The sequence below is a fragment of the Rhagoletis zephyria genome, unplaced genomic scaffold (genome assembly GCF_001687245.7).
Source record: "Rhagoletis zephyria isolate East Lansing unplaced genomic scaffold, Rhagoletis_zephyria_1.1 Rzeph_scaffold_00134, whole genome shotgun sequence".
NCBI lineage: Eukaryota > Metazoa > Arthropoda > Insecta > Diptera > Tephritidae > Rhagoletis > Rhagoletis zephyria.
This window is the reverse complement of record NW_016157218.1, coordinates 398405-423220: the sequence shown is the minus strand read 5'-3', so window position 1 is coordinate 423220 and position 24816 is coordinate 398405. Positions and strand designations below refer to the sequence as shown.

At 36.7% G+C, this 24816-nt stretch overlaps 1 protein-coding gene across 4 annotated transcripts in view; it reads left to right on the top strand.

The window, feature by feature from the left end:
- side-II (sidestep II transmembrane protein) overlaps positions 1–24816 on the top strand; it is a 252789-nt gene that overhangs the window by 47504 nt on the left and 180469 nt on the right. For all 4 annotated transcript variants that reach the window (XM_017637696.1, XM_017637711.1, XM_017637704.1 and 1 more), the window contains exon 2: positions 5856–6337. In XM_017637696.1, coding sequence (XP_017493185.1) covers positions 6139–6337 — 199 coding nt within the window. In that variant the 5' untranslated portion in view covers positions 5856–6138. The remainder of the gene's footprint in view (positions 1–5855; positions 6338–24816) is intronic.

The window sequence follows — 24816 nt, the reverse complement described above, 5'->3', positions numbered from 1 at the left end:
CATGTCGTTCGAATGGACACCGACGCTCCAGCTCTGAAAGTATTCAACTCGGAACCCGCTGGTGGTAGCAGAGGAAGAGGGAGGCCCCCACTGCGATGGAAAGATCAGGTGGAGAAGGACTTGGCTTCACTTGGCGTTTCCAATAGGCGTCACTTGGCAAAGAGGAGAAACGACTGGCGTGCTTTGCTGAACTCGGCCAAATTGTTTAGGTGGTTACAGCGCCAAAAAAGAAGAAGAAGAAGAATCCAATCTAATATAATCTAATCAAACCGAATCGAGTTGAATTAAATCTGATCTAATAGATGAGGTACTCTAAATGTTCGAGAGAGAAATTGTGCCTTAGAATAGAATGACATGCTTTTTCTTTAAGAACCCATTTAAGGAACGCAATGTAAATTTTTTGGGTGCATCAGAACAAGGGGCTAGAAGATCTTTTGTATCCCTATGATATATCCTAACCCTGACGGCCCAGGATGTTAATAGCCTCCCCTATAAAAGATAAAGGTTTCTTAGTAAATGAATTCCTAAACTTAAGCGCATTGACTGAGAAAGAACTGATGTAATGCAGTCTAAGTCTGGCTAATGCTGCACAATCACACATAATGTGCTCCGATGTCTCTTCACCTTAAAGGCAAAGACGGCAATCCGTCTCTGTGGAAAGATGAATCCGGGGCATGTGAGAGCGCAGGTGATTATGGCCTGTTAATAAGATGTATTCCATCCTACTGAAAGGATAACCCAAAAGTCAGGCCCCTCTAAGGGCCCCACTTCTCCCCAGTATTTACTGCGTTCTGAGTTTACCTACGTTTCGATTATAAGCCTCGAGGAGGACCAAATGAGTCCCCAAAAGGGTTCCGGTCCAGAAGTGTAGGCGATAAGCCTTCCCTTGCCATTTCGTAAGCGATCTCGGTAGTTGAAATCCCACAGTATTCTGGTACCCGGCATAGTAGTACAGNATTGCCTTATGTTTGGTCCACTCCATACCCACATACATACATTCACCTACAAAAGTATCTGGCAAGCAGCTGGCGCTACAAGTGCTACAGTGCCAAGAGTTGGTTAGTGTCAAAGCATTCCTTGAAGGTCCTGTTGGAAAGGGCATTTATGGACGCCCGGATATCTGAAAATATAATTAGAGACACGAATTTTAAACCCCTATCAAGGTTTAGTCTGGCACAGATTGATATTGGTAGTATCTGGGTCTGAATAACCGTTGACCAAGTACCCATTGCAATAGAAAGTTTGGAGCCAGGTCCAAAGACATCCGTTCCTGCTCTGCCCTCCCCTTTGATCCGTTTGTGTACCAGTGTACATATCTGGAAAATTCCTCCAAGCTGCTGCTGCTTGGATAAAAATATGGAGTGGGGTTCAACCTAGGAGCGATTATAAGGCGGAGGAAACGCAATGAGCGGCTTAAAATTAAAACATATGATATACTATTGAAGTGGCCACACAATGAGAGGCATTTCTGAATGGTTGGTCGACGCCGCCGAGGAATAAAATCCGCTCATCACTCAGCCGCTCATTGCGTAGCCTAAGGCCGCGGATTAACACTTTTTTATTGCTTCTGTCAGCGACGGCAGCGCTATCCTTTGGAGTTTGTTCATACATGCAACGGCAGTTTATGTAGCGTTTTTGGTCAGCAGACTATGAAGGCATAAGTTACAATCGGATGGACTGTAGTTCGGTATAGCCATTCTATTAATTTGGAGTTAGGACTCCATGTTCGACCGAAAAGTCTTCCACAGGCCCACGTGGCTCGGGTGGATTTACTAAGAGTTTCGTCTAGATTGCAATTTCAGCTTAGTCTTTTATCCAGAATAATCCTGAGATATTTGACTTCGTCATAGTATTCAAGGACTGTTTTACCAAGGGTAACCGAACCGAGGTCATCATTGGAACACCAGTTTCATCTAAGGAATCAGCAAATCAGGTGCATAGAATATGTCGCGTAAGTTTTGCTGAGTTGTTAAGAAAGTAATAGACTATTCGCAAATATGGTGTCCTCCTTCTTAACAACTTCGTTAAATATGCTATTTTTGTTCGTAAGAATGTCTGATTGTTTGGCTTTTTATTTTGCTTTAATCTCACCAACTTACCATTAATCACTAAGAACTTTGCTGTTGCTTCTCACTTCCTAAACTAATTCCGCCTACTTTATACATATTTAATCTATGTGTAAGGCGGGTTTGTCTAAAACTTTCTCTTCTCTTCTTTCCTTCCTCGCGTTTTTTCGGAATGTTTAACAACTCAGCAGGACTTTGTTAGACTTTCATACTTTGTATATGTATGTACGAGTAGTAAGCTTTGTAGTTTTCGTACGTTGTTCAGTTGTGGCTATTCCCGCCACAATTATGGCATCATTATTATCTAAGGTCTGACAAGAGCAAAAAATGCAAAAAGTAAGAGTTGCACTTCATAAAAAATTCTGGAATATTTTTTTTTTTACCCCGCACTTTTGGCAGCACCCTTCGAATCTCTAGCGGTTTTTATTAAGTAAATTGATTTTTCCCTGCCATGTTATACATACATATGTGTGTAGGTACGTATATAGTCGTGTGTATTGAGTTTACCTACATTAATGTGTAGTACATATGTATCTATGGATATTTACAAAGCAAACTTTGAACTGCTGCCACATAATTTCGAAGATTCGTTTTTGTTTTTGCTTTTGGTTGAAAATTCATATTATTTTCTGGGTCATCTCTTTTATGTTTATTTTTATGCCATAGTTCAATGTGTGCTTTGTAAAAATAGGATAAAGCTGTTTTTTTGGGTGAGGCGCTCTCGATGCTGTATTTATGAACACTCAAAATAGATATACTCCTACTAACGGGTGATTTTTTTGAGGTTAGGATTTTCATGCATTAGTATTTGACAGATCACGTGGGATTTCAGACATGGTGTCAAAGAGAAAGATGCTCAGTATGCTTTGACATTTCATCATGAATAGACTTACTAACGAGCAACGCTTGCAAATCATTGAATTTTATTACCAAAATCAGTGTTCGGTTCGAAATGTGTTTCGCAAACCCAATTGCTGCGAACGGCGACGAATCGACATTTCACGGTCTTCAGCAACACTCTCAGAAACAGACGCAATATTCTCTTCTGTACGCACTGTACGCATTCGTGTGGTTGGTTTAATGTCCAATAAAGTAAACTGAGTGCGAAACTTGGTCACAATCGCATTAATTGTTTGCTCACTTGGTCGATTATGTAGACCATAAATCGGACGTAAAGCGAACCGAACACTGATTTTGGTAATAAAATTCAATGATTTGCAAGCGTTGCTCGTTAGTAAGTCTATTCATGATGAAATGTCAAAGCATACTGAGCATCTTTCTCTTTGACACCATGTCTGAAATCCCACGTGATCTGTCAAATACTAATGCATGAAAATCCTAACCTCAAAAAAATCACCCGTTACAATAACGATGTGGCATAAATACACACATAAATTATTTGCATACATAAGAAGGTGAGTGTCTGTGTGTGTGTACAGTTCGTGTTATAAATATGTATATCTTTTTAGTTTTGAGAATAAACGACAGCATGCCTAGTACGAAGGCAATATTGTGGAAAAATTATGCAAATTTATTTTTTAATATTTGAAAATATTAAAAACCTCGATGACTAGAAATCGCATGGTTTTGTAAGGTGTGCTTTTATTCACTCTGGCTTACCGCTTTAATTTTGTAAACTTTGCCCTAAAGCCGACTTCGCCGAGCTGGCAAACAGAAGAATCAACAACTGGTGTATAATGCTAAATCTGGCCAAGACTTGCCAAAATTACGTCCAGTGCCCTCAATGTTGTTGTTGTAGCAACATTACTATGCCCTGGCTAAATCGGATAGCCTATGAACAGCTGTAATAAAGCTCAACTAACGGTAGGTCCAGGAAACGTGGTGTTTCAAGTTAGGCGAGTTTCTCGAGGCAGCTGCAGATTTTCGTCTACGACAGCTCCTTCCACAGCGGCCGACATGTCAGCGGCTCTGCTGACACTGCATACACAACCAACGCCCAGCCCTAGTGCAATATGTCATCAATGCAGCGCGTTATGCGCTTGCCTCGTCTTCCGAGATCAGCATAGGCATTGTTTCAACTGCCCCTAGCTATCCTAAACGACGAGGGACTGCACTTCTACTAGCGTCAGCTGTGTATGCCACCAACCTCACTATACGATGCTTCTCCGCTTCACTACTCTCCCCGATGGTATGTTGCATTTGATTAGGCGGTGTTGAGGCCGAACTCCAAGATGTGGATGGTTGCGCACTGTCAGATGTCAGGATTGTGTCTATGCCTTTTGACGCGGCCCACGCTGTTGGTGGCGATCAATGATGGACTCCTGATAAAAACTGATTGCGGGGATACCCGAGGGATCCGTTTCGAACCTCTCCTATGCAGCTTAATGTGTCACGAGTATCTGAGCACCGATACACTTCCTCGGAGAGAAATAAACGCAAACGATATCGTCGTAAAAATAGTAGCGCGGCTTATACATACATTGAAAGGACAGCCGGCAAAGAGAGCGACAGTTAAGGTATGGATATCCTCAGGATATTTAGAAGTCGCTGAACAGAAAACAGATGCGGCTTTGATAAACAGGAGAAAGGCTGAATAGACAATTAGACTCAATGTTGCGTACAAAACTAATTATAATAGCAAGCCCGCAATCGAATATTTGGTGGTAACGATTGAAGGATGAAGGATCGTGCTTGGCGGATGATCAGCTCAGTTTTACTCTACTGCGCTCCAATTTGGGCTGAAGGGCAAAAAAAAACTGTGCGATAATACTCATATCTTTGCATTGCCTAAGCGTCCTGAGAACTATTTTGGGATTTCTAGTAATATTTAATTAAACATCCTTCGCACTGATTCCAGTAGATATCCTTGCAAACGATATGCAAATAGTATATATGTGTGTGTCCATGGCAGTGTTAGGCAAATTTTAATTGTAGGGACAGTGAACACTTAATTAATTGGTAGCTGCTACCACTTCAAATAACAATTGGTTAACTGTAATTGTGGAGAATAGCAAATAATTAAATAATTGTTGATTGTGATTTTCTGCAGTTAACAATTAAATAGTTTTTAATTGGTTTGTGCATTTTTTATTAAAAATTAACGATTATAAATGCCTACTATATAGGCCAGGGACGTGGTTATGACATCCATCCACATCCCAGGACTGTGCCGTATTTTTTTATTTAATTTATAAGTAGGTTAATTGTTATCAAAAAAATAACTGAAATTAAATTAAAAACCGTGTGCAAGTAAAATTTTGATTGCAATTGATTTATGAATCTTTTTTGTGACAAAATCAATATCTCCAGTACGAGAATTGACAGAAAATAGCCTCGCTGCCATTTAAAAAGACGTTAAAAATATGTATGTATGTATGTAGATGTATGTAGATGTTTTGAATTTTTGAATTTCTTGAAATATTCAAGCCTAAAAATCCGTTTCACATTTTTCTTTATTTGACTTTTACATGTCTCATTGATTATCTTGAACTTAAGACAGCAAAAGTAATCTCTTTCCTTTTCTGAGTCTTTGTCTTTTTTTGGCTGGATGCAAATAACTCAAAAAAAAGTATTAAATAAAAAAAAAATAATGGGAGATAGCACACTTCAACGAGACTAATATCTCCCATATATGTATGTATTTTAAAAGATATACCACATCTTCAAATCGGTTCGTTAATAAAAAATGTATGAGGGATACTCGTTTTTTTTACTGGCCCGACCCGGCCTAATGTACAAATTCGTTTAAGTATTTTCGCAGTGCATTCAAATATATAAACTTTTGGCGCATTTTTAATTATCAAATTTTACTTTTGCCTTTCTTTCCAGAAAACTTAATATTGACTTGGCAACGAAGTGCTTTTTAAGATTTGCAGCAGCATTAATAAGTGCAATAATAAAACAATTACATATTGAGCAAACCTACAGTTCAACTAAAAACTACGTGATTTCTGGACAGAATTGAAAGGAGGCTACTTTGTGTCAGCAGAATCTACAATTGCCTATCTCCCTCGCCCTATCACAGGCTGTCTGCCGTCAGTGCAACATAGCTGGTATTGTTTTTCTTGTTGTCTCTGTTGCGGTCACTGCAAAAAACTGCCATCAAAGTGTAATGATAATGTTAACAATGTGGAAAATTTTTATTGCATTTACATTGGTGATGGTGACACTGCCCGCGACATTTGTGGCGGCGCGTCTGCATTCGTCCAACAGTCTAGCAATGCATGGCATGGGCGGCGGAGGTGGTGCTGGAGGTAGCGGTGGCATTGGCGGTCTCGTTGGCGGCTCGTTATCGAATAAAGAAGCGCATGGTGAGTTTAAAACAATTTTCCCATTCAATTTTTAATTTTTTTTTTTTATATTTCTGATAACGTGAATACCCACTCACATACACAATACTAATACCAATGTGTGTACATACACATGCATGTGTAGATATGTATTTAATCATACTTAAAAAAAAATATTATTTTTACTCCTTTCATTTCTTTTATGGCGCTCGTCATTTTTTAATGCTTCGAAAAGTTTTTGTTTTTTCATCCTTTTTTCTTACCTTTGTACTTCGAAAGTTTGCCCATCGTTGTGGCGCACACGGCGTCCATTAGCATTAGTAAGTCGATGGCGCGTGACAGTCGGTGGCAGGTGGTAAAGCTGATGAACAGCGTATACCAATGGCGGTAAGTTTGAATGGCCATTAACGGGCTACCTGAATTCCGGTTGACTGCCATTTCTGAATGCAGCAGCGAAAGTCTGCGTCCATATTCGTAAATGCTGGGGATTAAGGGTAACAGCAGATTGCGTGCACTGCTTGCTCTCGGCTCTGTGCCAACCGTATGGCGGTGGTGTGTCATGACTGGCTAAGGTGTCATAGCGCCCCGTTAAGTGCAAATATTCGTGCTGATATTAAATTTAAGTGTTGCTGTGGCGGCGATTTCCACACAAAGTGATTGAAGTAGGTGAATGGGTGAAGTTTCGCGAAATATTAAATTTAAAATTCAAGCAATATTTTTGAATTGCATGCCACTGGGGGAGCTTTGGAAAGGAGACCAATTTCAAAACACATTTTCTCAACTTGCAGAAAATTTTTAATAGATCTTGACTAATTGGTGTCAATTTTTCAACTTACACTCTAAAATTGACAATTCTTCATAACTGTTGTGGAGTGCTGCTTTGCATCGTGACTCACGGTACGGCTCGATATCTAATCTTCAGTCTAGTCGAAAATAGTCTGCATAGCTCACAAAGTTCACTTCGCTTTTCAGATCTTTCCTTATACGTGTGATGATGATCAAGCTGGGAGGGGGAAGGACTAACCACGTTGTTCATAACTGCCTGCCTGCTATATCTTGACTTGAAAGCAGCCAATTCTTTCTCCTTTTTAGCTTTCTCAGGCTACACACAAACTAATTAAAGTACAATATTTTGAATCTCACAAATTTCTTATCGAACAAGAAACAACTTTCGACGTAGCCTTAAAAATTTCCACTTCATTTTCATACCACTGTAGTGACCACTCCTACTTTAGTTTAAGGCGATCGTTGCCGGTTCCTTTTGCACTTCTCTTCTCACCGCTTGTGGTCATATATTACAATTGTACGATTTTTATGTGGCAGTAAATATCTTGTCTGAATTTATATGCAACACAAGTGATGGTGTTCGGATGGGTCTGTGGTACTCGTACTTACAGAATTGTCCACATTAATCAAAGCAAATGCGCGTGCGAGCTATTATTTGCCAAGTCCGTTGCCACTTGCCATTTGCTACTTGATACTTGTGAGGCGAAGAGAATACATATCATGTACAGATGTTCACTAGTCATGTTCACTGTCATGTTATGAGATGATTCTTGAAAATTTCAAGTGTTGAAATATTCATTACTTATAAGTACAAACATTTATGTATGTACATATGTATGCATATACATATGTACTTATGCAGATATGCACTCGAATACGAGCGTACAGGTAAGAGTGCAGACATAGCATGTCTTGCAGCGTAAATATTTTATACATAGCTGCTGGGATTGAGAATGCTTTAAAGTGCAAAAACAGAAGGAAATGACTGTGAGCATGTCATAATGTATGTGCGAGTATGCAAGTTTCCTAGTTACTAGCAGATACGTATCTAAATCCATGTGCATCGGTATTTACCTAGGTATACTATATACATATGAATGTCTTTAGGTACTTACATACATATATCTATGCTAGGCGAATCAAAGCAAGTATCATTAAATCCAATACGCCACCTGAGTGCCCACAAAGTAATGCATACATCTCTTAACTGGGAATATAAGTGTATATTTGAATGTGACATGAGACTATACACTTACAAGTAGTTATGTTTTACGTTTATATATTTAAAGGTGCTTATCTACAAGCTGTCTGGTGCTTAACAAAAGTTCATTCTTGACATTTGCACTTAGCGACGTGTATATATAAACATTTGATAAACGTTTTCATACATGGATATATGTATATTGGGTCGAAAGTATATAAAGCATTATTCGTGAACTGAAGCCCAAAATCTCTCTCTCTCTCCCTCTCTGTCCCAACATTGGTTCATGTAAAAGATTTGTTATATTCTTGAAAACTCCTTAAAAATGTTAAATTTTACATGATGACTGGCGTTTCTTGAAACCTGCGGAATTATGCGCTAAAAGTATTTAAAAATTTATTGAATTCGCCCAAAACTTGTTACTCACGGGTTTTAATGTCGCTTATAAGCATAGGTTATAAGGTCTTATCGAGCGTATTGCGCGAAAGACTGAAGTCCACCGTTTGGACCTTATCAGTGTTGCTTTAGGTTTGGCAAATCCACCATAGATCAGGTATTCACAATACGCCAAATCTTGGAAAAGACCCGCGAGAATAGGATCGACACACACCATCAGTGTCGATTTCAAAGCTGCTTTCGACAGCAAGAAGAGAAGTTGTCTTTATGCCGTGATGTCTGAATTTGGTATCCCCGCGAAACTAATACGGCTGTGTAAAATGACGTTGAGCAATACCACCAGCTCCGTCAGAATAGGGAAGGACCTCTCCGAGCCGTTTGATACCAAACGAGGTTTTAGAGAAGGGACTCCCTTTCGTGTGATTTCTTTAATCTGATATTGGAGAAGAATAATAAGAGCCGCAGAACTGAACCGCTCAGGCACAATACTTTACAAGAGCGTACAATTGCTAGCTTATGCCGACGACATCGATATTATCGGTAAAAACGAGGGCTACGTCTGTTCTGCCTTCTCGGGATTGGATAGAGAAGAAAAGCGAATGGGTCTGGTGGTGAACGAGGACAAAACGAAGTATCTCCTGTCATCACACAAACAGTCAGAGCATACGCGTCTTGGCACCCACGTCACTGTTACCAGTTACAAGTGTGAAAAACTAGACGACTTCGTTTATTTGGGAACCAGTATTAACACCAATAATAATATCAGCCTTGAAATCCAACGCAGAATCACTTTTGCCAACAAGTGCTACTTTGGGCTGAGTAGGCAATTGAGAAGTAAAGTTATCTCTCGTCGTATAAAGATCACATTCTATAAGTCACTCATTATTCCTGAGCTGGTGTATGGCGCGGAGGCATGGACAATGAAAGCATCTGATGAGGCGGCTCTTGGAGTTTTCGAGAGAAAGATTCTGCGAAAGATTTACGGACCTTTACGCGTTGGTGATGGCGAATATCGCAGACGATGGAACGATGAGCTGTATGAGCTTTACAGCGATATAGACATGTGCAGCGAATTAAAATTCAGCGGCTCCGCTGGCTTGGCCATGTCCAGGAAAGACCAGGTGGAGAAGGACTTGGCTTCAATTGGCTTTTCCAATTGGCGTCAGTTAGCACAGAAAAGAAATGACTGGCGTGTTGATTTGGACTCGGCCAAAATCGCTTAGGCGGTTACAGCGTCAATAAAGAACGATAAGAAGATTATGAACATGACAACGAATTTTTAAAATTCAAAATGGCGATCCAATATGGCAGAAATTAAAAAAAAATATTTATTGAATTTGTCATATGGTAGCCGCCGTTTTGAATTTATTATCATATTCGAAATCAATGACCCCAAAAATCTACTATTTCAAGTGAGTCTAGCTATTTTTTAATATGTACTGAATTTCAAAAATCTCCACTCATTGTTTGAAAGTAAAAATTTTTACCGAATTTTCAAGATTATATCCGGTTGGTTTGTATCTGAATCAATTTTGGAGAGAATTTGAATGAATTTTCAAAATTGTTTCCGCCATTTTGAATTTTAAAAATTTATTATCATATTTGTAATCAGTGATTACAAAAACCCCCGAGAACAGCCTGGCAGGGTTAAAAACATTATTTCTGAAGTAGCGTTACTAGATTGAAGTGTGGCCAGAATGCAGAAAAGTTTGTGAATCAATTTGGGAATCGATTCGTCGAAGTTACCAAGAATTTCACGTTGCACACCGGAGAACTTGTACAATAAAAAGGTCAAAATTCAGATTTATCAGCTTTGATAAACTTTTCTTTAAACACTTTATTTCACAATATATATAACCCATCTATCAGTTGGCAGGATTTTTGACTATGTCAAATAGAACATAGCCACTATTGTGATAACCTTTTTTTCTGCGCTTCCAATAGCAGCATTTATTTCGTTTGTTATTATTACATACCCGGCGCAAGTATTAAATATATGGTTTTCACCTTTCCGAAAGCTAACGCTACATGGTAAGCCAGGGTGTATCAGTTTTGAGTAAATTAGCGACTTTAAATTTCGAAGCATTGAAGTTTCAAGCATTTCTGAAATTTACCGTTATATCAAAAGCGGCCTCAATTTTAGTCCGATTTCAACAATTCTCAACATTTTGCTTTTATGTGGCAAGCAAAATAACCATACCAGTTTGGTACAAATTGGTATAACGGTTACCGAGATACATATATGTGATCATAAGTGGGCGGAGCCACGCCCATTTTCCGAAATTTTATCACAAACGTATTTCTTGGTAAAGAATTGTTGCAACCATCAATTTTGAATAAATTTGCTTTAATATTTACTGATTTATCGAAGATTTCGTATTTCTCCAATATCCGTTATATGGGCGTGGTTATTGTCGGTTGCCAGACGTACTGATTTTATCAGTACAGTACATCTCTTGTACTGATTTTATTCATTTCTTCAATCAGTACGCTAATGTCCTGATTTTTCAAAATTTGTACTGATTTGTACTGAATTTTCAATTCAAATAAAATACTTTAGGATTTTCTTAACGTTTTTACATAATGTTGGAACTTCCTTAAACTGTACTGTTAAAAGTAAGAAGAAAATAATTTAATTATAGTTGACATTTTTCAGATAATGTTTGATATGCCCAAGAAATTAATACAACGAAAAGATCAATCGTTTTATGGGCATATCGCCGGGTCGCTACGTAGCAGTTGCTATAATATGATGGAGATTATATTATTTAAAAACAAGACTGACGTTTTTTTGTCGAGTGTTGCTAGTTACCTCGAAAATAACTTTCAGTTAAATAATAAAAAATTTGAATATTCGAATGGCTTTTGCCTATAATTCTTTTTTCACAATTTACTGACATTGTAAACACATTTTGCATACAAGACATAGATTTAGATACTCTTTTTAGCGAATTATTAGTCTTTAAAAGTTTTTGCGTAGTTCAATTTAAAATTTTTTAAAGTGAACTGCAAATTAAAAGTAAGTTTAAAATGAAATGTATAGAATTATTTGACAACTTAAACACTGAAGATGGAAATGATCTCATTATGACTATTCGAATATGTCATAATTATAAAATAACTTATTGGCTTCTGTGTACAATGATGTGTACACTCAAGTGAATAACACTTTTATTTTTTATAAACTATATTTTATTTATATAAAAAAATAGTGTTAAAAACAAGAACTCTGGTGTTTTAAAGTATTATCTGTTACTTCCATTCATAATTTTGCTTTGAATAAAAATGAACTTAAAAGTACTGATTTTTTTAGCATGAAAAAGTATAACGTACTGATTTCGCGCATACAAAATCTGGCAACCCTAGATACGCTCTAGCAAGGCCAACAACTGTGCCAAGTTTGGAAGAAAGTGGTGCAGCGGTTACCAAGATATACACATGTAACAATAAGTGGGCGCGGCTACGCCCATTTTCCAAAAATTTATAATATTCTTATTTTTCGTCTAAAAGTTATTGTAAATGTCAATATGGAGAGAATTGTCTTCAGTAGTTACTAAAATAGCGCAGTTTTCGTATTTCTGAAAATTAGCGTTATATGGGAGGTAGGGGTGGTTATTGTCCGATTTTGCCCATTTTCAATACCATCCATCCTACGCCCGAAAGAAGTGCACGTACTAAGAGTATAGTTAAGATATCTCAATTTTTACTCGAGTTATCGTGTGTACAGGCGGACGGACGGACGGACAGAAAGTCGCCGCTTAATCGATTTCTCCTTTCATTCTGATAATTTGTATATATATGCTTCTTTATCTATCTCGATTCGTTTTGCCTCTTACAAACAACCGTTATCTGAACATAACATCAGTGCGCTCGGGTATAAAAAATAACGTTTTATCGAAACTTATTTTCAAATTTCTTCGTATAGGTAATTTATTTGAGCAAAATTTTACTTTTCGCAGCCTTGTAGATATGAACATATGAGAATTTATGTTCATATACAGTGTTGGAAAAAGTTATAGAAACATACAGCTTTCATATATTTTTTATTGTTTGAAGAACTCTTTAATTTTAAACACATTCCGATTTCGTACATTTCGTTTACGTTAATTAAAATCTAGACTTCTTTTGCAAGGGCAATAAGCCATAAATAAATTGTGGCCCCTTTTTTTAATTTTGGCCTGGAAGATATAATACAAACAAAGTATTATTTCTAAATAAACTAAGCTTTGAACCAAAAATTCTTACAAACATATTAATGTTTTAATGGCTTGTTGAATCGCCGCATTGCCGGATTACCTCTTCGCATGTTCGGTGCATCGAATTGACGAAGTTTGCACAAACACTTTTCGGAATGGAATACCACGATTTTAGAATGTGGCGCCACAATTCGTCTTTATTGCTGGCTTTGAAAGGCCCGATTCTCTTCTTTAAGTCCACCCAAAGGTGCGCAATAGGGTTGAGGTCTGGCTATTGTGGCGGCCACTCCATAGCCTGCACTGTTTCCTTCTTTAACCATTACTTTACCAGTTTTGATGCATGTTTAGGATCATTATCCTGCAGTAAATCCCACCGCAATGGCATTTCCTCTTTAGCATAGGAAAGCCTTATCATCTGTAATATGTTTACATAGTCGAGCGCGCACATTTTGTTCTTAATCCAAAGTATTGGACCAACTTCTTCCTTCGGGAAGCAGCCATAATGGCACTCCCGCTGTGCTTAACCGTTTTTTTCGTGTGTTGTGGATCAAAGGCTGTGTTCGTAGGACATGTTACGTACTATTTTCCATCTGATCCAAACATATTACTCCTTGTCTCATCAGACTGCAGCACATTTTTCACCATTTTGACGAAAAAGATGTTTTCTGGCAAAACCAAGTCTGTTGTTTTTGTTTTTAAGGCTCAGCAACGGTACGTTTCTAGAGATTCTGGCTGAAAGTTTGGCTTCTGCCAATCTGTACGTCATGGCTCGGCTTGTTACATCGACATTCAATTCTGTTTGCAGCTTTCTTGAGGACAGAAAAGGGTTAACTTTGTAATGCCGAATTAAACGCCTTTGATCGCTAATAGTCATTTTTCGCTTTGTACGTCGTGTTTCTGGTTTTTTACGCTATGAAGGACAGGGAACACCTTCGTTTTGGAACAGCCGACCATATCTACTATCTTACTCATCGAATTTGCTTGTTTTCTTAAACTTATTATTAAATTCTTCTCCTCTTCCANACAGAAAAGGGTTAACTTTGTAATGCCGAATTAAACGCCTTTGATCGCTAATAGTCATTTTTCGCTTTGTACGTCGTGTTTCTGGTTTTTTACGCTATGAAGGACAGGGAACACCTTCGTTTTGGAACAGCCGACCATATCTACTATCTTACTCATCGAATTTGCTTGTTTTCTTAAACTTATTATTAAATTCTTCTCCTCTTCCATGCAGTGTTTAGCTCGGCCCATTTTATTATTTTTTATGTTTCAATAACCTATAGTATAACTCTACTTTAGTTAGCATTCTTTAAAAACGCAATTAGAAGTGCCAAAAATAATTCATTTACCTTTTGTAAAGCACCGATATTAACAAACACGTTTTGTTTCTATTATTTTTTCCAAGCGCAACACTTCAATTCTTTACTCTCTAGCACATAAAGTGAAAAGGAGACAAACTAGCGGAATATATTGTTTTGCAAAAGAACAACCTTTAACTGATATTTGTACAGGGTGCGCCATTCCAAAAAATATATATAACTAGTGTTGATATAATTGATTTAATATTTTTCAATAAGTTGTTTCTATTATTTTTTCCAACACTGTATATATATAAACTTTTTTAAAATACGTGTATATCCTGCTTAAAGTCTAACAAGCAAGGGACAGGTTTTCTGACTGTGCGAAAAAGATCTGTTCTGAAAGGAAGTTCCAGGACGAAAAACCAGACTAAGATGTCAGGGAAAATGGTTATGATGAAAATGATGCCCCGGTCTTAGACTTTCTTATGCAATTGATAGATGGTATTTATTTTGGAACGAATTTCCGTCATCCCTTGTCGAGTTTGGTTTGCAGACAAACCGGTTTCGGCATTGTGCCATCTGCAGTGTTATTTTTCGTTTTAACGTCGTGGTGCTAGTAATTTCGGACTGACCTGTAAAAGGGTTTGAAAGGCGCTTTTACTTTTATAATTCCAACCAAGCGATCGTAAGAGTCCCATACAACACAATGATAATTTCCAAGTTCTTTTTTGACACTCTTTAACTGGGTATCAAGCCACTATGGGACTGATGGCAGGGGAAGAGCTGGAAGAGCGAAGGCTAAATGTTTATTCTTGCAGTACATAACTTGGTTGACTTAGTTAGTCTCCTGCGATATTTACATTTACCAGGTCAAGACCACAATAATTACTGCCGAGCAAATACTCGTAGGGGGCATTGAACAGGCCAGACTCTTTCGTTATACTTCCGATGGAAGGGACCATGTGCTCATTTTATTTTGAATTGAGCTAATATCTAGCGGCCGCTGTGGTGTAATGGTAAGTAGTGCGCGCTTCCACTCCTCAGGCCCTGGGGTCAACCTATTCCCGATGTGTTCTTTTTTATCTTTCTTTCTTACACACTTGAGCGTCACGTGTGTGCCTAAGTGAAGTGTTTGTTGCAAGAAAATTCTTGCAATGTATTGGAGCTCCGGGTAGTTGCGTCTTGTGGGGATTGACTTGCCAGGGTTGCGGACTTCAATATTATAAGTATACAAATGATCTTCTAGGTGTAGATGATCCCACCACTGTTAAGCAGTTGGAGAAGGTACATATAGCTGCCCTAACTGGAAGCAGCAAAGCAATTCGTGCCACCCCAACTCTTGCATTAAACGCAATGCAGTTAGAATACCAAGCGTTGGATATGAATTTAATTCTCAGTACGGGAACTTCGGAGTTTTATAAAGCTAAGAGTTCATATCGGTCTTAACCTACCATAGCATACAGATGCTGAGAGCGAGTGAATACTTCAGCATTCATATTACTTCAAAAGAAGATTGAATAGACCGAAATCTTTGGAATCAAGGCTGAGTGAATTTATTTACAGCTGGACCGCCATGGCATGTATGAAGCAGGTAATAATGTGTATGCGCTTTGATTTTGAGTTCTGTAATTATGCACACAAACTGAATCTAAAAAGTCCCCTCTGATCCCAAACCTGCTTGATTACTTACCGCATGCCCGGGTGTATGAGTGCCAAAAATGGCTAATACGAACATTAGCATGCAGTAAATAGTCGATGTAGCTTTTTGTTCATTAATCCTTGTTACGGTACTCTAGGACGACAGGATCTCTGGAGGATATTTAGTACTTAATATATCTTTTTAACGACATCTGACAATTTCAACTCGAGTTATAAATACAAAAATTAGGAAGAAATTATATTTAGGTTCTTATTCGTGATCCACTGTAGGTACCAGTCATGAATATAAACATATGTTCATAAATTCCAATGGCAAGACGGAAGTCAAAGCACTTAAGTCTTTAACGCCATAAACACCCACACAATACGTTGAATTAACCATAACCGGCCTTGGAAGAGAACAGTTGTTGTTGCATTGGAGCTATAAAAGGCGTTCGACAGCGTTTGCCATTCCACGCTATTATAAAGCATTAAGATTTCCTCTCTCACAGCTTCTCATAAAAATACAATCGCCGTTCGGAGTCGGCGTGAAACTGTAGGTCCCTCCGCCTTGTGTGACAACATCAAGGAGCACGCCACAAATCGGAGGAGAAGCTCGGCCCAAACACTAACATATGTGTAAGCGCCAATCTAAAAAAAAAAAGATTTCCTCCCTCACATAGTGACCAAACGGGGGCCAGCGAATTATCTGAGCGCCTGATCAAACAGGAATACCCAAAAAAATTTAGCGAATTGTACCGTGGGATTGTCTCTTTTTTCTGCTTCTATTCCATCTTTATATCATCAGCTTTCGAAAATTGAATGGATAACCTGTTCTCAAAAGGAACCGGTCATATCTCCGCCTAACCCTCTCCATACAAAGTGCTAACGATTGCTTGTAATTCACAGGAGTAATCCGAAAATTCTGGAAGTAACATTTGGTAGCCTGGTCTCGGGGACAAACAGGACATCCGCACTCATCCCAACTTAACAACACTTTTTCTTTGGTCTGCCTTTGGTCTGACTCCGTTTAGCTGGGCTGGACGATAACGATTGAAAGATTATCCAATACTAGGGGGTTTGTTTTGGGAATATCCTTAGGCAAGGAAAAGTACACGTCTTTACTATCTCCTGTCTAATGGTTTCTAAGACGTACATACATTAAGTGTACGTATATATAAATACAAATAACTTTTGCTTTAGAGTTATTCATTTAAATACAATTTAAGACCTCCTTGATGCCCACGAAGAGCGGCGGTGATTGCAATGTAAATAACAGCTTACAGCTTATGTAAGTTCATATATTTTTAATTCATAATGCAAGGAGGAAACATAAAAGAGTGGCAACAGAGCAATTTTGCATAAATCATGTGTTGGCTCAGCACCCGTTTAACAATTTTGTGAATGAAATGAAAAGCAGTTTTTCAAGAAGCAAAAGAGGAACCGATAAGTAAATGAAACAAAGTAAAACGATAATTTTTAATACAATGAAGATGCAGATAATAGCGAGAAGTATAACACTGTTCAACAAATTTGGAACATATGATTGCAACGGCGGAAGAACTGGACTTGTAATTATCTCAGAAAATAATTTAATATAATTATAGAGATTTCTTTTATCAAATATATTCTTTTTACATCCACAGTGATGCCATTGCATTGGTCTCCCATCCGTGCACACTTCCATACATCAAAGCATATATATGTATGGTTAAGCAGCGCAGTGTTCTAAGTTCCATATTGAACAATGTTTCAAAATAAAACGGAAGCAAAAGTTAACGGAATCTCCGAAAATACACTCTTTTGATATTCTTAAGTATCCAATTAACTTCAAATGAATATAAACTAAACAAAATAATTTAAGCAACCTAATATAACTGCCTTTACCCCGCCTTATAAATTAAAAAAAAATATTATTCCCAAAAGATATTAATAAACTAGTAACTCATTACAAGCCTTTAATAAAATTCTCTACTTTTACTGTAAATAATTTGCAGGAAAGTGTAGTCATAATACCCTCATGAAAATAAATACTTAGTACATACCCCGAAAACAAAAATAAGCAGTTGCAACTGCAAAGAAAATAAAGAGGACCCATAGCTGCTGCGTAAAAACAGAAAACCATGAGCTTATGTATAAAGGGTGGTCCATAAAATAATTTTTTTTAAATATATTATTCGCTTATTCGGAAGCCCAAACCTTCCCATTTTTTAACCGACTTCAAAAAAAGGAGAAGGTTATCAGTTCGTCGGAATATTTTTTTTTATGTATGTTAGTTCATAACTTTGAGCAAAGTTAACCGGTTTCGATAATTCTTTTTCATCGGAAAGGTGGCACCTCAAGGGTAGTCCCATACTAATTTTGTTTAGATCCGATAATTGGATCGTGAAGAAATTAACGAAATCGTGAAGAAATTAACAAAAATCGTCCAAGCAAAAATTGTTTGCGTATCAAATAAAAATATGCCGCCGCACCAAACTCTCACACCCTGACGATGCATTGGCTTCTCGTCGATCACGTGCGGGTTTTCCGAGCCCCAGATGCGACCGTTTTGCTTGTTAACATAGCCGACGAGAGGAAAAACCACTTCGTCAGAAGAGATGATTTTTCGAGCAAAATCGTTGTCCATTTCGAGCTGCTCTAATGCCCAAACTGAGAAGCGATAACGAAACGGATGGTCGTGTGGCTTCCATTGCTGAGTAAATTGCACTTTGTAAGCGAAGTCTTACTATAAAATTCGCATGAGGCTGGTTCGTGAAATGAGATCGATGGCAAGTCGACTATCCATGACTGAGATCCAGATTATTCGCTACGGAAGCCGCATTCGCACTGATTCGCACGGTACGATGGCTAGGGATGCAAACGATGCATCGATGTTTTTGAAACATCGATAAGATCGGTTCAATATTCGATTTTTGCCATCGGAGTTTACAATTTACTAACACCGCGGAATTGACGATACATCGATGGCAGTTTTACCGATGTTTTAAACATCGACTGACCTTAAATTTATTATTCATTCAGAATGTTTTTTGTTATTTACGGCCTTATAACAAATATGTTCAAAAATTTTATTCAGCTTATGGCCGTTTCTTATGAAAAATGTTATTGAAAATCAACAATAATTTACAAAGTAAGAAGTCATAGCTGCTATTTCGGAGAGCACCACATCTCCTCAGTGACCACGTTTGAAGAAGTCTGATGAGTAGATGTGGTGATCTCCGAAATAGCAGCTAGAACTTCTACCTTTGTAAATTATTGTTGCTTTCGCACAATATTTTTCATAAAAAATGGCCCCAAGCTCAATAAAATTATTGGACTCATTCTGAATGCTAATCACGTAACCGGTAAAACAGGTAAGATCAGGCTAGGATTTTTAGGCCCGAACGACCTTACGATGGTATGCATTGTGATTCTAATTATGCATAGAAAGCGTATAGAAAGGTTAAAAGAATACGGGAAAATACATTCGTAATTATTAAATTATTCATATTGCTTTAAATTTAACTAGAACCTAACAAATTGTTAAAGATCAGAAACCATCGATATATCGACGTTTCTCTAGCGATATATTTTAGCTTCGATGTTCTTTTCTCCGATGCATCGAAACATCTCACGAACATCTTGCACAAACTGTTTGGGGTACATAACATTGACTTTGGAAATAATATATTTCCCAACGTTGTTCAAGCGTAAATATTAAACGCGGAGTTATTAAACTGACTTTGTCAAAATTTGCAGTAGGAAAGAGCTGTCACTGTCAAAAAACATGTGATTAAAAACAAGCACATATGGACCGCCCTGTACAAAATGTCAATACGGATACATACATTGAAGTAAGCTACCCGACGCATCTTTCAACGAACTGCTGAGTTATAGTAAAAAAAGGACAAGTAGAACGCGACGAGCTAAAAGAAATCTTCGTGTCTGTAAAGATGAAAGTAGTTCGTAGAACCGAAAAAGCAGTATGGGTTTACTAAAGAAAACTTATTCAAAGAAAGCTATATGAAAGCTTTACAACAAGGCAACTAACATAAAAGCAGAATAAAAATTGAGCACTATGTAAATATGTTAGACAAAGTCGAGAGAAAAGTACAAAACGTTATATCTGTGCCCTGTCGGAAAATTCGTAGTCAACTACTAAAACAGCAAACACTCATAACAGCTAGCTTTTAATTGGTTTCAAAGTCATGCAGGGTTAAACCGAAGAATTTTCACTTCCAACAAAGAACTTGTATTCAATAATGAAGAATAAAAAAAATTATGTATGCACCTAAGTATATTGGCATTGCGTTTTTGATTGAAGGCGAGAAGACTTGGGTTTGAGCTATGTTATTTAAAATAATGTAGCCGTAAATATACATATGTATTAATAATAAAAATGTATTAATTAATATATGTATTAATTTAGTGGTTTTTATACATGCCATGTAAAATGATGATTTTATATGAAATATAAACCTTGGTTGCTAAACCATCAACACCTTAATAACGCGGCTTATTTTTTAAGAAATATTTTCTCCAAAAAGGTGTAACTCTTAATTTGACGTAAATTCGTGAAAAGCGTATCTAAAACCCTTATCAGTAGCATCTTAAAAAATATTTTCTTATTTTCAGAAAAATTAACATTTTATTTGACAGCTCTCAACTAGGGTTGCCAGATTTTGAAACGGGGAAAGGAGTACATTTATATTTTCGATAGAAAAAAAGCAGTACATGACACAAAAACGGAGTACAATTTTTTTTTTAATTTTTTGTGCAATTTATTGTTACAAATTACCATTAATTAGGTACAAACAAACAACGATATCTTAGAAATATTTTTCAAAGAAACAATAAATGTGAAAAATAAATAACTATATGGGTTGGCTTTCCAATAGGGATGGTTGTTAAAGAGACGGTGATCGAAGGGGGAGTGTTTGCCACAATATGAATGGCAACGTCCAGCGCGTAAAATAATAACTGTCGCACAGGTTTTTTGAAAAATAAAAGGGTTTTTTATAGATTTTGTGTTTTTTTAATTGTTTTAAATATTTTACTTTAATTTTATTAATTGGTTTTAAAATTTTAATCCTGATTTGCATTTGCCAGCTTTGGGAGATAAGTACATGCGGCACGAACCTCTTTTTCAGGTGTCTTTTTTCTTAGATTTTGTATAAAAAAAATATAAAAAAAAAACCTGTATAGGGTTGGTCGAATTAATGCCCTCCTAGTCACCAGTTTCGAATCTTTTCGATTGCTGAGTATGCGGCCTTATATTGGACAAAAGACGGAGTATAAAGGACCCAAATGGGGGAAATTAGTCTATGGTTACAGAAGATATGTAATAAAGTAACCGACGAAGACTTACGCTTTTCTCCCAAACCCCCTGGTAAACCCAAATGAAGGTTAAATTTAAAGACTATACATTAACTACATTTTTTACTTGCGACTTTCTCTCAAAGTGTTTACCGCCGATAAACCCAAATGAAGGTTCAAATTTAAAAACAAATTAATAAAAGTGAAGTAAAATCTGTGGATAATTTATTTTTCAAAAAAAAAAACTGTGCAACAGATATTATTTTACACGCTGTATATGTTAAAATATTAATAGCTGGAAAAAAGGAGTACAAAAGAAGTACAAAGCTAGTAAAGGAGTACATTACCAGATATTTTTTTGGGAGTACAAGGGAGTACATTGCAATAAAAAGGAGTACGTTTACTCCCAAAAGCAGTACGTCTGGCAACCCTACTCTTAACTCGCAAAGTTTTAATTTGGTATCAAATTCGTTATCAGCTTATCTTAAAACCTAACCAGTGGCATTTTTAAAAAGATTGTCTTATTTCTAGGAAAACTGTCAAGGCTTTAATTTGACATAAAATTCATGATCAGCATGTCCAAAAATGTAATCAGTGGTATTTTCTAAAAGATTTTCTTAATTTTTTAATTGGTAGCTGATTTGACAGCTGTCAACTGTCATATTCGCATTTAGCATTACTACAATACTACGGTCACGCAGTTTTATTATATTCGTAACAACCTTTCACATTTTTTGCGTAAAACATGGCTTCTCCGGCCACTGTGCGACAGTACCAATACGCCAGTATATACACCTTTTAAACGTTTTGGAATGTACCTAAACTCAGCGAGAGGGAAGACCATGATGTTTGCATGTACATATCTATGTATTTATGTATATAAAAAAGTATTTATTCGAACAATGACTGGTGCGTAGGCACTGTAACCAATGGTAATCATCATTTACTATAGAGGTCGGAAACTATCGATAACGCTATCGACACTATGTTTTCAGACTATACTCTTGACCACCGGTGGTTTAAGACTTTCATATTGACTATCGATAGTTTAAAGAAAGTCCAAAATAGTCAGAACAAAATTCGAAAATCGGCGCTCATTTAATTCTCATTAGATTTTGATATGTACCAGAAATTAGTGGACCAAAATAGTAGAGGACATGGTGCAGCAGATATGCGTAAAACAAAGCTCAACTTTTTCGATATCTATAATATGCGGGCTTAATGTAGGAAACCCCGTCTATAATAGATTCAATTATATTGCTTTGTCAATATAAAATAATAACCTCGCTTGAGATTCACATCCGCTTTTATTTTAGAACGTAATAAATAGTTTTTGTGAAAAGACTATAGATTTCGATAAACAGACCTGTGAAAGAACGCATCCTGAAATATTTATGCGTTCTAACAAGTTCGGTGGAGTCTGAGGGAATTTTCAGAAAAGCCGAATAATCTTATATATTATTTCTCTAAGGTGTTTTTTTTGTTAGTCTCCCTTTTTCTACTCTTCTATGTAAGCAATTCCACTAATGAGGTGTAATTTGAAAAGTCAGAGGTCCCCTGAGTGGTTATTAGATAATATTAATGGTCATAACACTTCTGAAGTAAAGAAATTTGTATTTGTCAATATTATTGTGGCTTATCAACATTTTATTTTTAATATTTTTTTTTGAGCTTTGTACCACGATTGTTTATTAGGAAAAATTGAAAAGGCAGCAAATACATTGTTTAGGAAGAGCCTACCTGAAACTATTCAATAAAGCAAATAAGCAAATGGATGTATAGAATTGACAACAACAACCACACTGTCAAGTTNTCCTAAACTATGTATTTGTCAATGTTATTGTGGCTTGTTAACATTTTATTTTTAATATTTTTTTTGAGCTTTGTACCACGATTGTTTATTAGGAAAAATTGAAAAGGCAGCAAATACATTGTTTAGGAAGAGCCTACCTGAAACTATTCAATAAAGCAAATAAGCAAATGGATGTATAGAATTGACAACAACAACCACACTGTCAAGTTTAAATAGCGGAAAATCAGCTGCACTTGATAGTAGTTGGTTGAATAAGGAAAATGAATTAGCAACAAGAGTTTACGGGATGTACATAGCTCAGTGGTTAACGCTTCTGACTTTGAACATCGAATTCGCAGGTTCGATTCCTGCTGAAGTCTAGAAAAAAGAAGTCTGATGAGGAGATGTAGTGATCTCCGAAATAGCTGCTATAACTTCTACCGCTTAGACTTTGTTGCTTTTTCAATCTTTCCTAATAAACAATCGTGGTACAAAGCTCAATAAAAATATTAAAAAGTAAAGAAATTTGTAATTTTATTTTTGTTTTTAATTTACCATTGTTAAGGTACACTAAAGGTGTTTTGTACTGAAGCACTATTGTAACTGCAGCATCGCATACACCGTATACGACAGTGGTGGCGCACACATAATTCAATAATTAAAGGTTAAAGGATAAACTGACAGTTGTCTCTGGTGCACCGCTGCCTTAGCCGTGGCACCGTGTTGCTTCTTTGCAAATTAAAAGAATTGTAGCTTATGTATGTACGTGTGAAATATTTAGAAGTATACGTTTTTGTTCAATATGTTTATTTTTATATTCAAATAAAGCACATTTAATCGATGAAATAAATTACACAGTTCACGTATAATTCTTAATATTTCGTTTGAAATTCCAACTTTCCTGCAAATACATTAGAATTCGCAAAAAGAAATTTACTACTAATTGCCGACTTTGCGTACTTTTCTGCTACCATTACATACAGCAATCATACCCCGTATTAACTTGACTCCATCTGATCCAACTGTACCCTTTAAAATGACAAGAAAACAGTTCCCTATAAAAGTAGTTTTTGCTATAACAATTAATAAAGCCCAGGGCCAGACTCGTGACAAAGCTGGATTATACCTACCTAACCCTGTGTTTTCCCATGGACAGTTATATGTAGCCTTTTCTAGAGTAAGACGATTCTCAGACATTATTGTTTCTGTTAAAGAAACATTTAATCAAAAAGTTAATTTTGAATATATTTTCACCTCAAATATTGTATACAAGGATATATTGTAAGTAACACCATGTTTCCCTCAACTCATGAAACTCATATTTGTATCAGTCAGTTTGTAATATGTTCTTATGTACCTAATAAAGTATAAGTTCTGATGTACTATAAATCTCATTCACGCTTTGTAGTACATATATTTATAATATAAATAAGGGGTTTATAAGAATAATTCAGTTTATTATTTCGGCGAACTATTAGAACAGTCTGCTTCTATCTGTGGCTACAAAGAGGGATGAGTTTACTATGTATATCTGTCTGCGCATGGGCACGCTTGTTATGAATAAAAGGCGATTTCGTAAAACTTTTAAACGAAAGAAACTGCTTATTAAAAAAAAGTAATTAATAAATTCAGTAATTAAAGGTTAATTTACCCGCAAGTTGTCTTTCTCGCACCGCTCCGTTAGAGTGGCACCTTGTTGCTTCTTGCAAATTTACTTGAAAAAGTGTAGCTTTCATGTAAAGTAGCATTCTCCATTTTTGTACAATATATGTGACCTGGTCTACGAAAAGGGAGCTTACGTGCGAAAACTAGTTTTCTGTGAAAAAGCTGTTAAAAGTAAGCAACTCGTTTTGTCAGTTTCTCATTATCTCGTTAATTGTTCTCCGCGCCGG